This window comes from Phycodurus eques, chromosome 8, assembly GCF_024500275.1.
Source record: "Phycodurus eques isolate BA_2022a chromosome 8, UOR_Pequ_1.1, whole genome shotgun sequence".
NCBI classification, from domain to species: Eukaryota; Metazoa; Chordata; class Actinopteri; order Syngnathiformes; family Syngnathidae; genus Phycodurus; species Phycodurus eques.
Window position 1 is genome coordinate 26,888,245 of NC_084532.1, and position 17,785 is coordinate 26,906,029.

The 17,785-nt window shown below is 40.1% G+C and overlaps 1 protein-coding gene across 4 annotated transcripts; it reads right to left on the reverse strand.

Annotated features, from left to right (window-relative positions):
* Positions 1 to 604: 604 nt before the first annotated feature.
* On the reverse strand, positions 605 to 17,690 carry nme7 (NME/NM23 family member 7). Of its 4 annotated transcripts, XM_061682831.1 has the most exons (12): positions 17,433 to 17,690; positions 15,843 to 15,950; positions 14,527 to 14,693; positions 14,162 to 14,272; positions 13,537 to 13,587; positions 12,504 to 12,699; positions 10,758 to 10,863; positions 7,981 to 8,045; positions 7,053 to 7,121; positions 6,883 to 6,984; positions 3,458 to 3,565; positions 2,243 to 2,327 (listed from the first exon to the last, which is right to left on the reverse strand). In XM_061682831.1, the coding sequence occupies exons 1-12, from the start codon at positions 17,433 to 17,435 to the stop codon at positions 2,295 to 2,297; spliced, it is 1,119 nt and encodes a 372-aa protein (XP_061538815.1). In that variant the 5' UTR covers positions 17,436 to 17,690; the 3' UTR covers positions 2,243 to 2,294. The 4 variants fall into 4 exon arrangements, with proteins under 4 accessions (XP_061538816.1, XP_061538815.1, XP_061538813.1 ...); XM_061682832.1 differs by lacking the exon at positions 7,981 to 8,045 and having other exon boundaries at positions 605 to 2,327; XM_061682829.1 differs by having other exon boundaries at positions 2,274 to 3,565.
* Positions 17,691 to 17,785: the final 95 nt, after the last annotated feature.

Below are 17,785 nucleotides of genomic sequence, written 5' to 3' on the forward strand. Positions count from 1 at the left end.
AAGTTGTATTTCTTTAAGGGAAAAGGCATAATTGCACGTTGAATTAAAATGAAAATATGACACTATACTGAGGATTACGACTTTTTTTCTGTAAGATATATATATATTTTTTTTTTCTTAAAAAAATTGACTTTTTTGTTAAAATGGGTTTGATTCTCTTTTTTTTCCCCCTTGAAAATATGAGGCTTCCCTTTTTTCCAGAAAATATGATATTCTCTAAATTCTTTTTTCTCAAATCTTGACTTTTCTTAAAAAAAAATACAATTTTTTTTCTCAAAAATCGGCTTTAACATTTTTCACTTTATGACGAGTCTTATTTTTTTTCCCTCAAATCTGGACTTTTTTTTCTTGAAAATATGAGACTTCATTCTCATACTTTAGTTTCCCTCAAAGCCAAACCTTTAAAAAAAATAAATAAATAAATAAATCACTTTTTTTTCTAAAGAAAAATAAATTTTTGTGACTGTTGTCATAGAATAAAATCTTTTTCCCCCCTCAAATCTGGACATATGACTAAAGTAGGAAGAAATATTGACCTTTTTTGCCCCTCGAAAATATGAGACTTGATTCTCATAAGGACTTTCCCGCAGAATTTTGTTTAAAAAAAAAAAAAAAAAAAAGTACATGCATACAAAAATACATCTTTATTCTGGTAAGATTGCTTCTTTTGTCCTCCAGTGCCATATGTCGGTTACCGTCGTAAACTGTCATTTTTACCTTGTGTCCGCTGCCTTCCCCACTTTGAGGTGCTGCCACACCATTTGAGAATCACGACCTTATTCCACTTCCTAAAAATGTGTGCGCTTCATTCCCACTCGGGCTTCTCTTGTGTCTGTCCAGGGTTTTAGGACGTGGCGTAGCAATAGCAAAGCAAATCAAATCATATTTATTCTGCTGTACATGATGACGACGACGATGAATACTAACTCCTCCTGGAGCCATAGAGACGCGTCCATACTATGAAAAAAATGTTTAAAAAAATCGGCAACTCCACTACTATTACTACTACTTACTACTACTGACGTGTTTGTGTCGTAAAATCTCGTCTCGTCCGCTTCTGTGCGCGTGTGCGTTTGTGTGTGTGTGCGTGCGACTAATTGAAATACTAGCGCGGTACTGGACAACATCAAGAAAGGATCCATCATTTGTACGCTTTTCATTCCCCCCTTCTGTCGTTTAGTTTTTTTTTTTTTTTTTTTTTGTTTTAGTTTCTAGCAGAGTTCCTATACTGTTGAATGTTTTAGCCATGTTCATGGTGGAAGAATTTTATATTTATGCAGTTGTACATTTTATTTCTCTCTCTCTGTTTCTCTCAAAAGTGTCATGTTTTGAATCCGATACCAAAGTAGTCGCTGGTTGAAAACATAAAAATAATATAAGTATCAATGCAGTATCCCGTTACATGTTGACAAAAAAAGAATAAAAAATGAAATAAGAAAAATAATCAAAACACTTTGTCAGAAGTCTTCTGGTCACTTTATTTAATCTGGCTGAAACAATAAACAACAAACATCAAAAAGTCATGTGACATTTGTGTGTGTTTATTTTTTGTTTTTTTTTGTCTTCAGCTGTCCAAGATCTGGGAAGTAGTTTGAGGAAGAATCCATTGAGTAGTGATATGTAGCTCAAAACTGCAAAATATTATCTCTGATACCAGATCGTTGTGCGCTAAAATTGAATCACAAATCGATACTTTTAATACTTCAGTCATTTGAGCGGTGAAGTACATCAGCTGGAATTATCGGATCGGAAAGGAATTCTCTCGCGGCTGCTCGACTCCCATGTTCCTCCGCGAAACCGATAGCTTGCGGTTTAAGCCGTGCTTCGTAAGCCATTTTCGGGGGTCCTTAGCCAAATCCGACATTGTTTTGCACAACGCAATGCGGGTCGGCGGGCTGTAGACGTGGGAACTAGGAACCGAAATTAAAAAATGTGAACGATTCCGGGAGAACTGAAATGTTAGTCCCGCTTCCAATCGATTCTCCATGCCCAAACCCCTACTCCCAACTTTTCCAGGAAGGAGCTGTCGCTAGCTCTACATGCACACACATTACATAACTTTACTGCTTTACATTCTTTTATTATATCTGGAGTGGATTAATGGCATTTCAATTCAGGAAAACTGATTTGATAACAACAGAAAGGTAACAATACAGTTTCCCATTACATGTTAACAGAAACTTAATAATCCAAGCGCTTGTCCGTATTAAATCTGGTTCAAACAGGGAGAAAAAAAAACAACAACAAAGTCTCAATGTTTCTTTTGAAAATTTGATTTATTATTATTTATTCGCTCATCCGTCCAAGATCTTGAAGAAGTACTGCACCTGAGGATCACAAAATGTCCGCCCGGTCAGGATCAAGGGCAAATGGTTAACAGGGAGGCATTATGTTACCCCCTTCACCCTCCCCCCCCTCCAATCGTGCCCCTGTCCTCCGCCACTAAACAAAAGCTTTTGTTTCAAATCCCACTGTCGTTTTTTGTTCCCGTCACACTGAGAGAGATCTGAGGCGGGACCGGGGCCCACGCTGCGGTCATGAGACCGAAGGGAGGGGGGCCGAGGGTTTAACATAGCCCCTCACGCTGCCTGTAAAGGCAAACTTTTTCAAGATTGTCATGTATTAATTTAACCAGCAGGAATGGGGGCTGTGAACTTGTAAATCCATTCCAAAGCCAGAGTTTGTTTCATGCTGCCACAACACAGAAGTTCTTTGACTTTTTATCTTGAAGAAAAGAATAATAATCTAATCTGTCCTTTTTTTTTTGGCTCAAAATATTTGACTTGACTTTTTCTCGAAAGAATGAGACAATTCTCATAAAATTCCAACTTGTTTTCCCCTCAAACATTTTATTTTGGGTAAAATATATAACTTTTCCCTAAATATACACATTTCTTTCTCCAATATTTGATGACCTGAAAAATCCTGAAAGTATGACCCTTAATTCTCATGAGATTACAACTTTTTTTCCTCAAATCTTTTACATTTTCCACAAATTTGAAATTTGGTAAAAGTATATCCGTCCATCCATTTTTTTTTTCTGCTGATCTGTAGTTTTCCCCCCCTCATTAAAATTTACCCTTAAAATGTTGACTTTTTACCCCCCCCCCCAAAAATAGACTTTATTGTCATATTTTTCTGGAGAATTATGACTTTTCTCTCAAAAATGTGAGTTTCGGTAATAAATGACATGAATTTTTAACACTAAAAAATATTCTTGACAACATTTGACTGAATTTTTTTGTCTCTCAAAAAAGGAGAATTTTGGTAAAATATGACTGTTTCTCTCCAATATACACATTTTCTTGGAAATATTTGACTTCTTGAAAAATACGAAACTTCTCATAACATCACGACTTTGTCGAAAACCTTTGGGGCGAGCTCCGCTCGTGCCTCGTGTCTCGGTTTTGACGCTTCCGCTCTGCAAAGCTACCCGGCGCGGTAAGTAAACAATCACCTCCAGGATGGCGTCCTCTGCGAGGTCTGTGCAGTGGACGGCGTTCTTGACTTTGTCGCTGCCGTAGATGGCTCGCAGCGTGGACGGACGGAGGTGGCGAGCGATGTCCTGCGAAAGGGGAAAACAAAAAGTTCAGGAAGTAGGACGCCAGCCGCATCCTGAGGGAAGAAACGAGTTTTTATGACACTCGCTGGACACTTGATTGGGGACACCTGGAAAATCAGTTACACAAACACACACACACACAATGGATGGCTCCAAAAGTGAGCACTAGTGTCTTTGTGTTGGACCCAAAATGGCAGCGCAGGCAGCATCCTGAGCGCCAGTGTCTTTCCTTCAAGGTCACCGTAACTCGCCTCCAGGAAATGAAACACACAAAAGACGATTGTTAACTGTATAGGGAGGAAGCTGGCAAAGGGAGTCGGCTGTGCAAATGGCAGGAAGTCGCCACAGGAGTTCAATTCCCAACATCCTTCATTGTCCTTTAAAACAAACCTATGCGCCTTTGATGAGTGTCATTTTCATGGATGAATTATTTCACTCTTACACACTGTCCAGGTCAAATTTGACATTTGATAGCAATACAAATACCCTTAATGTCATTATTTCACTGTGAAATGTAATGACTTTTCCTAAAGTCAACTACAAATAAAGAATGTTTTGTTTGTAGAATGTGCACAAAGAAATCGGATTGCCAGTTGGTTCGGTACCCTAACAGTTAAATGAAAAAAAAAATAAAACAAATTATAATTTGTAACGCTGCAAACATTTCTGGCAATAAACCAAGAATTTTTTTTAATAACAGTTGAAACAGCGATATTTTCGCTTGCGGTTTCAGAATCGGATAATACCGGTCCATGTCTAGTTTCAACCTTATTAACTCTTAAGACCGAATACGCGTGACCGACAACAAGCAAGAGCCGGGACGCTTTCAACAGTTGCAGTAGCGCTGCTGTCAGTGTCATCCGAGGATGCGGTAGAGTGGCACGACGAATTCTGCTTTGCGTAACGAAGGAGTGAGTATTAAAACTGTCCAAATGGTAAAGTGTATTCGTTGCTGATTGATGTTATCAAATTACAGTTAAAAACGTTAAGATGATGTGAGATAATAATCTTTAAAAAGGATTTCAAGATATGAGAATTGGATCAAATTCACATTTTAGTAGATCATCAATATTAGTATGCAAACGCTTTGCAGCGGACGGGTGTGGAGGGCGTGGCCTCACGACTGTGTTTGCCCCCAAATGACCAAATGCATCCCCCCGCCTTTGCTCCAGGACAAAATTCTTTCTCCGATCAAATAAAGAGGACCTCGAAACAGATGTTTGTTTTCGCTATTAATCAAACTTGTGTTACGTGTGCGTGTGTGTGTGTGTAGTTAAGGGGCTGCAGGTGCGTGAGGTGAAAGCTAATGGTTGCAACGTTAGGCGCTGTTGCCATGGCGATGAGAGGCTACAAGCTCGTCAGCAGGAATGTGACTCGGCACCATTTTTTGCTTAAAAAAAAAAAAAAAAAAAAAAGGTTTTTCTTCTTTATCTTAGCATTCGGCTAAGCTTAAATTCAGAAATTATAAATCAAAAGAATTTTTTTTTTTTTAATTTGTGTTTATTTCCCGTTTCTTTACTGCTCGCCTACGCGTTTCTTACCACATGCCACGTTAAGGTCAGTTATTGATGATTAATATAAAAACAAAAAAGAATCCACATTTTTTTAAAAATACAAATGTCATTTTTCAAAGTCAATTATGTCCTAAAAATACCATTCAATATTTCATATTAATTTCCCAATTATAATGATATTACTGATTAATATTCTAATATAAATCATTAAAAATAAATGGAAAATAATTGGTAAATAAATCTAAATCAAACACAAAATAAATCTAATATTCATGACTCATTCTTATTGTTATTTTACATGCTTCTTCCTTCGCTCTTAAAACGCAATGCTGGAAATGGATAAACTATTTCCCTGACTAAGTAGTAAATAATCTTTAATATTACTAACTACAAAAATGGAAAGAAATAAACCGTAGTAGCTTGATACATCAAAATGAAATAAATATAATGAACTAGTGAAAAATAATAAGATAAATGCAATATTTTTTTAGGGATTACATGATTATTATTTTTTTTTTTTTCTTTTTCTTCTTCCCATAGTTAACATGCAGAGCAGAGCGCAGCAAATGGAGGTTAATTGATCGGTTAATGGTTTCCAGGCAGGTCACAGGAGCGCACGGCCTGCTGCTCTCCGCTTGCCAAAATAATCAGGCCGGCTCGATTGCGGGCCGCAACCACGTATTGTCTTTCAAATGAGCTACTGGGGGACGGGTGGGGGGGCGCCGCGCTAACCAATCGGAACGAGCCTCCGACCGCGGTGCGGAGGTCGCGGTGTTGTGGCTCGTGGTCAGAATGGACTATTGACGAATGGATCCGAAACACATGACTGCACAACTGTCAGTGCTCATAATAAAAGACAGCCCTTCAACAATAGCTGTGACAGACACACACACGGACACACACACACACAATTAGATGCGCACAATTAGAATAATGATTAATTCAATAAACAATAATAACGATAGCGTTGGGGTTAACGTAAAATAAAAGTATAAATAAATAAAGAGAAATAAAAGGGGAGTAGCCAAAACTAAAATAAATAAATAAATAAGTGAAATTAAAATAAACGATTGGCAATAAAAGCAACAGGAAAGGAATCAAATTAAAATTTTAAGCACAAAATAAAAACAAAAATAAATGGAATAGGAAATAAATACAAATAGAAATAAATGCTAAATATGTGGTAAAAATCAAAGAACAAATAATTTAATAATAGATGAAAATTAATCATAAAGTAAAAATACACAACAAAAACAAAATAAGAAATCAAAGAAATAATATATGACATGAAAATAAACAAGGGACAAATGAATGAAATAGGACATCAAAATGCAAACATAAAACAAACAATAGATAACTAAATGCAATAGCAAATAAATGAAACAAACAAAAAAATACAACAGCAAAAACATGTAAAAATAAAAACTGGAAAATAAATCACATAAACAGGGACACTGAAACATAAAATGGAAAATAAAACCCGAATCAAAAATAAAATGAACACAGTGCAACAGATTCACAGCCACGTACGCACAAATTCCATTGAAACATCATGTTGGCTTTGTCAGGAGCACAAATATACACCATCCGAATTTCATGATCGCTCGGTCGTGATTACACACTCACTCGGTCACATCATCGTAGGAATGCGTCACCGGCACGCGTTAGGGAGAAGCCGCCGGCAACGCTGCCATTTGGAATCGTGTGCTTCCTCTATTTACTCAACTGCAGATGGTTAAAGCAACAGATGGCACGCCAGAGTTTCTCGGGGGTTTGTGAGAAAATGTCGCGAAACGACCGACTCACCGGATCGGCGGGCCCGCAGAAGTCGCGGAAGGTCTTGGCTACGTCGGCGCCGTGGAGCTCCAGAACCATGCTGGGTCCCAAAGACAGCTCCGTCACCATGTCCTGTGCGGAAGGGGATCAAGGTTGCTAATTGGGTCGCAATACGCGCGCTAATGTCAACATTCGCTCACCGTGTATTCCGTCACGACGCCTTTGTAGACTTCGTAGAACTCCTCGGCGTTGGCTCGGTCCACGTTGAACTGTGGACAAGTAGCAGCAGCAGCGGAAGAAGTAGCGGTGGTAGTAGAAGAAGAAGTCAGAATTCGAGTTATTTTTCTATCAGTAGTTGTTGTGGTAGAAGTCGTAGAAAAATAACAAGTACAAGTAGTAGAGGACGATTATTAGTATTCGTAGTAGAGGAAGAACTTGTCGTGGTAGTAGAAGAATTACTACTACTTGGACAGGTAGTAAGAGTAACAGAAGAACTAGTAGTAATCGTAGTAGTAGAAAAAGAACCAGTAGTAGTCTTAGAAGTCACAGTAGAATAAGAAAAGCTAGTGCAGAGAAGAACTAGTAGTAGATGGAGTAGTAATAGTAGAAGAAGAACTAGTGGTGGTAGAGGTAGTCATAACAGTAGTAGAACTACAACTACTAGTGGTAGTAAAAAAAAAAAAAAAAAAAAGAGCTAGTAGGAGTAGTTGAAGTACTATTAGTTGTAGAAGAACCAGTAGTAGTAGCAACAGTTAAAGAACTAGTAGTAGTAGTAGAAGAAGAACTAGAAGTAGTAGTAGTATAAGTGGTTGAAGAACGTATAGTAGTATTTAGAGAATTACTAGTAGTAGATTAAGTAGAAGAAGAACTAGTGGTAGTAGAAGAACTACTAGTAGCAGTAGTAAAATAACTACTAGTAGTAGTAGTAGTAGTAGTAGTAGAAGAAGAATTCTTAGCAGTCATAGTAGCAGAAAAAGAAGCAGCCATAATGGCGGTAGTAGTAGTCGTCTGGAACTGTGTTGAAATGAAGTTTAGATCCAGATCCAAGTCGGACCTCCGAGGCGTCGACGCTGGTGACGCTTGCGTCCCAATACTTCTGCCACAGTCGGCGCTCGCGTGCGTGTTTACCATTTGCAGCGCCGAGATGTGAAACCCGCCCGCGGCGATGGAGTTGATGATCTTCCCGGCCAGGCCTGCCGACAAATCGACATCTTTTCAGGCCGCGTGACCCTGAACGCACCACCGCGCTTCTTACCGGTTCTCTCGGCTTTTCCGTTTCGACACCGAGATGCTCTCGTGGCAGATTGGAAAACGGGACGTATGACGGGTAAGACGGCGAAGGTCACAAGGGACCGTGATAAGACGTTTGCCATTCGGGCTCAATTTGGCTCGTGTGCCCCTCTCCCTCTAAGGAAAATAAAAATAAATAAAAAAAACAGCTGCTCTTGTTGCTAGGCGACCCGCTACTACTTGTGGGTGCCTGGCAACAGGAGCTTCTTCTATTCCAGTCATGTCTGCACGGGGCGTTTGCGAGCGCGTGACCGCCGTGACGCCGCGGACCCGTCCGGATTGCCGCGGCGTTTCTGACAAGATGGACGCCGGGCTTGTCCGTCACGAACGGCGCCTTTCCGCAACATTCCGCTGTTACTATTACGCTGTGTTCGTCTTGCTCGTAACCACCGGAGATTTCGTCAGGTACACTTGCGCACTCTAATCAGGTACAAGAGCCGCCGATCAAAAATGCGTTCCTCGCGAGTCAGCGAACCGAGACAACAAAATCATCTGACTTTGCCGCGTTTCTAACGCCAGCGCGACCGCGTGGCAACATTTTGCTTTCAAGCCAGATGAACGCAGGCACCCCGCTAACACCAACGAGCTGCGACGTCACATTCGTAGAAAGTCGCAACAAAGACAACACGACCTAAAACCTCAACGTGGCAAAATGCGTTTTAAACACAAACATCCCACTCGATTTCGTCAGACGGGAACAAAAAACACGGCGGGACATCTCCTGTTTCCCGTCAGCTTGCAATTATGGAGTTTAAAACAAAACAACGTTTTCTTAACCAACTGGAAACTTGACTGGCAGTATATCGCCTGTTACGGTATTAACGACTGTTCATACCGCTGTGCCAAATATTTTTAATATTTGCTTCAGTGCAATGTTTTGAACCGAGCCAGAGTCTCCTTTATTTCCATCTTTTCATCTCAAGATATTTAATTTATTCCTCTACATTGTAATATCAACGTTCATTCTCAGTATTTGAATTCAAGTGAATTGTTCTGAAAAAGGGATGCACTTGCATTATCCTCCTCTAATAACATTGCATCAGTGGCAGAAAAGACATCAACGATACTATTGTTTGCCGTGATAGTTTTGGGGAAAATAATATACTGAGAGAGCGCAAGACCAATGGATAACACAAAAATATCGCACAAACAGCGTAAAAAAAAAATAAGAGTGTAATGTAAGTGTAATAAAAATCTACAATATAGCGGGACCGCGAAGCAAGAACCGCGAGGATTACTGTATCTGTATTCCGTTACGATGAGTTGCAGGGACTCATTGTTTCCATGACGTTGCGCAATCGTCTCCGGCAGCCAAACGAACGTGACGGTCCGAGGCTTCGGTTCGTCGAAACCAAACATCTCGACGCGTCCCGACAGGAGACGTAAACTCCTTCGACAACCGTCATCACCCTGGCGTGGCTCCGGGAAGGTGTGGCGGGAGGAACGCGCATGCCGTCGCGATCCCGACGGGTCTTCAAAGGTACACATGTATTTATTAAGAGGGGAGTGAACGCAAGCAGTCATTCATGCTGTCACTTCGGATTGCACGGATTTTCGAATCTCAAATTGAAAAGATTTCATAAGTCACCGATCCCCGCAAAAGGATTTAGAGGAGTGCTCTGCGGGTCACAACAATAAAGCCTAACCGTTTGTACAATGCAATTCCCCGCAAATAAGAGACAGAGCCCTGGCCGAGTAATTGAGGCCCACCAAGATTTTTTTTCGATTTTTTTATTTACAATTCCCTACATCACACGCGTCAAACTCATGGCCCGGGGGCCAGATCTGGCCCGCCACATCCTTTTATCTGGCCCGCGAAAGCAAATGATTCGAACGTCGACTTCATGTTTCTTGCGAAAACATCAAAATTGTAAATCGTAAACACTAAAATATCATTTCAAACTCATCGGAGAACATTACCCTGCAAAATAAATGTCTCGCAGATGATTTGATTTCGACAAGAAAAATCACCGGCGGGGCGCGTGTACATGCGCATGCAGCGATGACGCGACGTAACTTCCTCGAATCGGAGGTAAGGGAGGAAGTCAAATACTGGATGGCTAAGTCACAATAAAGTCTCACGAAGTTCCTGTGGCAAAAATCAAGAAAGTCAAGTCAATTCCTCACTAAATATCAAATCATAAACTACTGCTCAGTCACAACATATGCATGTTGACTATACGCTGTGTTCCTGTGTGACCAGCTATCAGTTAGCTAAACCGCAAGGTTAACGTAGCTAACCAGTCTTTGTAGGTTTTACAGCGACGGATGACATGAGACGGTCGTAGCTATCGTTTCTCTCATCTTTGCGTTGTCTTGCCATTCGACTTTTCAAAAACATGATCCTCAAATGCAAATGTAATCATCAATGTTGTCAAATCGAGTCTTGCTCCTGTCAAGTCACAGAGGCCGAGTCCCCTCACTCAACAACCTAGGCTTAACTTAGCTCCGCCCGACATACAAAGGGTTTCTCCCATACTTCCTTGAAACCCATTCGTGTACTACTTTCCAATTTAGAGAGGTCTGGGGCGGCATTGTAGGGCCTTTCAGAAAGAGCACAAAGCCCGCAAATAACCGGGAATAGTTTCCACAGAAAGGTCCACGCTCGCCATTACCTTGGGAGACAGCGTGAGGTTTGATGATGCAACACGTGCACTGCGAATAGAGGGCCGTGTTGACGGGGCCGTGGCAGATTGTGGTCGGGAAGAAGAACTCCAGCTCCTGTGCCGCGAGAACACAACGCACGTTAGAATACGCTTGCCACCACGCCAACGCTATAGCGAAGGCAGGCGAGACGGGGCGTAAAGACGAGTGGGAACAGAAACATTTATGAGGGATGACAAAGACTTGACAGAATGTGAGGACGACAGAGGGCACTGAGGCTTGTGAGGGCAATAAGACGAAGGATGGACGACGTGGAAACTTGTCAGGACGACATTAAAACTTGAGAAGAAATTCAAGACTTGGATAGAACATTAAAACCATCGAGATGAGGGAGGACATTAACACATTCACCGCCGTTGACGGCTTTAGATGTCAAATATCCATGTTAACTGGGAGGGCTGGCAGTGAATGAGTTAAGACTTGGCAGGCCATGAAGGTGAATGTGCACATTGATACGAGAGGACAATAAGATGAGTGAGGACCTTAAGGCTGGATTTACACTGCATGACACAATTACAATTTTTCGGGCACAATAGTAGTAGTAAAAAAAAAAATAATAATAATAATACTAATAATAAAAAAAAAAAAAAAGGTTGGTTGCACCCAGCACATGACTATGCATGTTTTATGTATGTGTATATATGTATATTATTATTATTCTATATTCTAACATAGTAAGACTGTGTTAAGGAAGCATTCAAACATGCACTCACGAAAGTGGGACCACATGAAATTTTTACTCGCACACACATGCGACCATTTCGATCGCAGTCTCGAGCCCTGGACTACAAGTAGAAGAGGAAGCCCTAGCAGTAGTAGTGGTAGTAAGACTAAACGAATCTGTGGTAGTACTAGCAGCGGAAGTGGTAGGAGTAGTATAAGAAGAAATGGCAGCACTAGTAGTGCTACTAGTAGTTTAACTACTAGTAGTACTATCAGAGGCAGTCTTAACTACTTCCACTATTAGTAGTAGAAGTAACGCTAGTAGTACAAAAAAATAAATACCAGTAGTAGTAGTATAAGGACAAGAAGTAATAGTAGTAGCAGCAGCAGTATCAAAAGGGATAGTAGTAGTAGGAAAATAACTATTAGTAGTAGTACTACTTCTAGCAGTAGTAAAACTGGTAGTAGGAATCGTAGTAGAAGAAGAAGAAATAGCAGTAGTAGTAACTACTACTCGTAGCAGGAGAAGAAGCAGTAGCAGTTATACTAAAAGGAAAGGAACAAAAAAAACAATAGCAGTAATAGCGGTAGTAGAAGTAGTAGTAGTCATTATACTAGTAATAGTTGAAGTAGCAGTAGCAAAGGAAACAGAATACTGGTAGTAGTAGTAAAATAACAACCAGTAGTTGTTCTACCACTAATTCTAGTAGTAGAACAACTGATACCAGCACACTACTACTATCAGTAGTATAACAGACTGCTACTACTTCTTCCACTAGAACTACTAATACTCTCATTAGTTCTACTGCAACTAATATCATGTAGTGCTATTTCTTCTTTTATCTCTGCTGCGACAAAGACTGCTACTGCAAGCGAAGACTGAAGGGATGTAAACAACAGAGACGGAATGAAAAGTACACAAGACATCAAACCTACGAGGACATTCGGACTACGGGAGATATTTGAGATTAGCGATAAGGACAATATAAGGACAGAAAGACGGGGAGGGTCATCGCGAACGTGAACCGGATCACCCTAGCTGCGGCGCTCAGCGAGTCGGAGCCGTGCGCCAGGTCGCTTCCCAGCTGCCCCCCGGCGCTCTGCGGCGCCTCCTTGTGCGCCGCCGCCGCGTCCGAATGCCCCAGGAGGTTCCTCCAGACGGACACGGCCTCGTCGCCCACCAGCTCCAAGGCCACCACGGGACCAGAGCACACCTGCTGCACCAAGGAACTGACAAGAACAGTCAAAAAAAATAATAATTAAATAAATAAATAAATATCTCTGCTGTGTGTAGGTATATCATTCTTTCCAATATCTATTTATATTTAATACAGAGAGCAGTGACTTCAATTGCAGTTCAATGTACATCGTACAACATACACTTTGGAGTAATTTTCTTAGTATGTTTGACTTCCTCTTCCTTTCTGGTCTCTTTTCAACTCTACTCTGCCCAGCAACAACTGCCTGCTTTATAGGCCGACTGGGAAGTTGCGACTCAGTCCTATCTATTCTGCCTAGCAACAACCGTATGATCTGCTTTCATTGACCAATTGTAATTTAGCCTTATATTATCCCACCGAGCAACTGCCTCCCTGCTCTATTTTTATAGGCCGACTGGGAAGTAGTGACTCAGTCCTATCTATTCTGCCTAGCAACAACTGCAGGATCTGCTTTCTTTCATTGACCAATTGTAATTCAGCCTTATATTATTCCGCTGAGCAACTGCATTCTCTCTTTTCACCGGAACTATTAGGCAGTTGTGAATCAGCCTAGCAACCGCTGTCTGCTCTCTTTTCATTGGTCTACTGGGCAGTTGCCCTATTTTAATCTCCCTAACAATAAATGCCCGCTCTCTTCAGTGGCCTATTGCATTGTAGTGATTGATCCCTATCTACTCTACTACCTAACCTGCCCAGCAACAACATTCTGCTTATTTTTATTGGCCCATTAGGAATCTGAGCAATGCGATTGCTCTACGTTGCCGCCTGTGCCGGCAGGTTAAGATTTGACGTCCGTTGTGAGGCGCTATCATGACACGCGTCACCTGCTGTCAACATTTCCACTCACTTGAAGAAGGGCTTCGACTGATGCTCCACATAAAAGTCTGCCGCTTGGCTCCTGTAAACGAAACGCACTGTAATTCTCGTATAAAATGAACAACATGGTGTGTTGCCGCGATTGAACTCTACTCTCGTTTGTTGTTTACGTGGGGAAACCAATGAGAGGAGTTGAGCAACCGAAATGAATAAAACAAACTGAGCCTTTGCGGGGAATGTGAACTACATCGGCAATGGCTACTGAAAAAGTGTGTTCGTGGCTCATTAACTGGTGCTAACTGATTCCTAATCATTCAATATGCTTCTTTTATGTGTGTCGGGGGCAGTCCATATGTGCGTGGAAGATCACTGGCAGCAAACAGGCTCACATATCAGTTTCGAAGCAACCAGACCATGTTCATTATTTGCTATAAAAACATGACATAAACCTAAAGCACAACCGCTCACGCTTTATAGACGCCTGACAAGACACGAAAAGACGAGGGAACACTCCCAGTGAATGCTTCCCGGCTCATTTCCAAGATTGTTAATGACTGTGCTTTTTAGCTACATGGTCGTTAAAAAGAAAAAAAAAAAAACACACGAGTGGTACTCGTCGCACACTTTGAGACTCACTGATTTCAAGAGCGAATTACCATGTCAAGTGCGTCATCTTGGCGTTGGTGACCATCAGGTTGGCCTGGTTGGCCATTTCCAGGACATCGCCGACCTTGTTCACGCCGTCCGGCTTGAGCAGCGCGAGGGTTCTGGATGACATCGCAGCATTTGATTGCATTCGTTATGAGCATCGGGGCTCTCGTGTGACTTCTTAAAAGATTGACAAATGTGCGCTAAACGTGAAACCGGATGAGATTTGCTTCGAAAAATCACTCATGTCATTATTTGACCTCGTCTCGCGTGATTATTCTGATCTGACGCCGCATTCGCATCCGGCCTTCTTCTTAAGAAGCTTCTAAAAATAATCTCCAGGCAGCTTTGGTAGATGAGGTGAGGCCGTTACCGTTCTTTTTTGCTGCCCAGCTTGGCGGCCGTGTATTTGTCGCCGTAGTCAACGATGTTGAGCTGCCGCGAGAAGACGTTGACTCGGCCGCCCACAAACAGATCGCCCGGGCGCAGGTCGCCGTATTTGGTCCGCCGCAGGAAGATGCGCTGGTTCTTTACGTCAAACTGCCACGAAAACGCCAAAAGGTCCATCAACGTGGATTAACGGAGATAATGGGCTTTGTTTTGTTTGTTTTGCTAATGAGGCATCAAAAGCTGTCTTAAAGCAGCACTTCTCATCACGACAACAAAAAAATGATGACAATCAATCGCAGCATATTCTCAAATAGCGGCCCGAGGTGTTTATTTACTTTGAATTTATAATGATGTAATGCTTTGCCGATACGTATGGAGGTTTTTTTCTGTGCCAATTATAACGATATACATAAAGTGAATGAAATGTAAATGATTCAAATGTGAAATCAATTGTTAAATTCAAAGTCCCTATTAATCACAATGTTAAATTCAATGTGAAATAATTGTCTCAAACCTGTGTATTCGTCTTTTCATTTCACAAACAGTTGGTTCATTTCGTGACCGTTTAATAAATTCAAGTATGCATTTATTTCATGACTTCTACTTATTAATGAACTCATAATTAATGCAATGACATATATTTCAGGACCGTTTTTATTATATATTTATTTATTATGCTTTTATTTCCTCTATTTAATGCCCTTCTGTATTTGACCTTTATATTCATTTATGCATTTATTTAATCATGATTTATTTATTTCAAGGCAATTTATTTGTATTTCATGACGTGTTGTTTATTTTGTTATTGAATGTGTTCACTTTTTTACGACTGATTTGTTTTATGACTGATTTATTTATAACTACATTTATATTTTTTATAACCTTTCTTTTCAATTGAGTATTATTTTATTTCACAATTGTTTTATTTTGTATCCAATGTATTTATTTTGTTACGTGGCCTTTTTTCAAAACATTTTTTTCAAATTATTATTTTTTTTTTTACTAATAACACATTTTCTTTATTTAATGACCAACTCATTTATTTCAAGACAAATTTTTTTCATGACCACTTGTTTTTTTAAATGTGTTTATTAATTGATTTTACTCACTGTTATATTGCTTCACGAATAATGTTTAGCTCTAATAACTTTTTAACAACATTTTATACATTAAATAAAGCCTTTACTTAACCATTGATGCATTCATTTACTGTCCAATTTTTTTCCTTATTATTATTTTGTCTAATGCCCTGTTGGTAATCGTTTTTATTTAATAACCAATTAATTGATTCAATTGTACCATCTCCACAGAGCTGTCATGGGGGTAGTAAAAGAGTTGGTAGCGCCGCAGGAGAGCCGCCGTCGGGTCGTACCAATCGGCCAGGAAGGCAAAGCGGTCCTTCTCCTCCTTGAAAACAAAACACATTAATATTAGCTACACCAGCACGGTTTAATTCAGATTCAGAAAACTATTTATAACCATGGGGCAATTAAGGAAGCAGAGAGCGGTACAGTTACTTATTCGAAGTTCACAACATAAGTACGGGAAAAATATACAGGACGTACTGTGATATTGCTTGATTGCTTTTTATTTGGTGCAGTTTAATCGTTCAATAAGCAATAGTTAGATGAAAATCGATTTTGCAATCAACTCCAACGCAAAATCAATATTGATCCGATAGCTGCAGCCCAAGTACTTACAATACACGCTTTGCAACCCTTAAACATACCAGGCACTACTTTCGCTAATTAGCAATTGCATTACGTTTCTTAGGCAGTGATACATAGATACGCTCGATAGAATTGTCTTTAGTGAGACAAAAACAATTTTCCACCCCGCTGGACAGTAATAAAAATAAAATAAATCTATTCTATTCTATTCTGAACTCCTTATCTTTAGTTGGGCACTTACTGTACCACACTGGAAGCCTCTACTGAAATGTTCTGTCATTCGCTGTCAAGCTATTATTATAATGCAGGGCTGAAACGACTAATCAAATAACTTTACAAAAAAATTAATAAAATTAAAAATAAAAATAAAAAAAAAAAGGGTTGACCCAAAAGCTCTGCCTCAAAGCTTCACAGCGCTATTTTTTCCACACTAACTAATGTTACTATGAATGCATCTTTGTTCATCTATCTGTGCCAACGACGTATTGTGACAGGCAGCGCAATTAAATGCTTTTCCACTCGATGGCAGAAGGTGCAAGTACTCTACCTGTCGCCATTCATACGGGAGAAACATTTCACACAGAGCAAAAAACAATTACTAAATAGAGACGAAGTGGTCTTAATTTCAGTATATCTACCTTTTGTGACATTTTTGTTTGTAACCGCTGAGGTTTTTTTTTCTTTTTTGTAAAATGTGCCGAGTCTCAATAAAGGTTGAAAAACGCTTGTTGAAACGTAACACCAAAGCGCAAAGGTAGCGTTATAGCGCTCCCTATTGGCGAAACTGACACGTTACAGATTTATCTACCATCTTTGACACACAAAAAGGTCATGAATTTATGAAATTATTGATATTTTGTACATGTGTAGCTAATGATGCTGCGGTTTTTATTGTAGCAACAATCCCCATAGCAACGGAAAATGAACACAAATGCACACATTAACGACTCAAATGTACTTGCTAATGTGCTAGACCGACATCTAACGAACATTTATAACGACGATTTTTTTATTTACTCGTTACTCATATTACGTGAAAATATACGATTAATCGTTTATTCACTTTATCTGTAGTCCTCACCGCGCTCGTGGATACGAACGCGAAGCACAATTGACGACTTTCGACGACTTCTCTTTTTATTAACCGAAGGCGAATGTAAAGCTAACAGCGTGTCCGCGTTGTCTTTTATATATAAAATAAAAATTGTCCTCAACTTACCATTTTCTACGCGTTAACAGTTACCATTTCCCAAATGCTGAGCTCGGCAAGCATTACCAAGTTAGCCCCGGCTGTGCTCGTGGTGCGTTGACGTTCCAGTTTACAGTCCGAGTTGTCACCAAATTCCTTGATATTTTCAATGCGTGAACTTCACAAAGTTCCTGAATGCATTTTATAATCTTTTTTTAATTGAAACTATATTTTGCATTTTTAAAAACCATGTTATTTTTTGAAACCACTTGACACGTTTATGTCTTTATTACTCGTGGGCTGACACGTAGATGAAAGCTGAAGTTCAAATCAACATGGATTTTTGAATGCGGCATTGGTTCCTATAGTAACTGAACTACAAG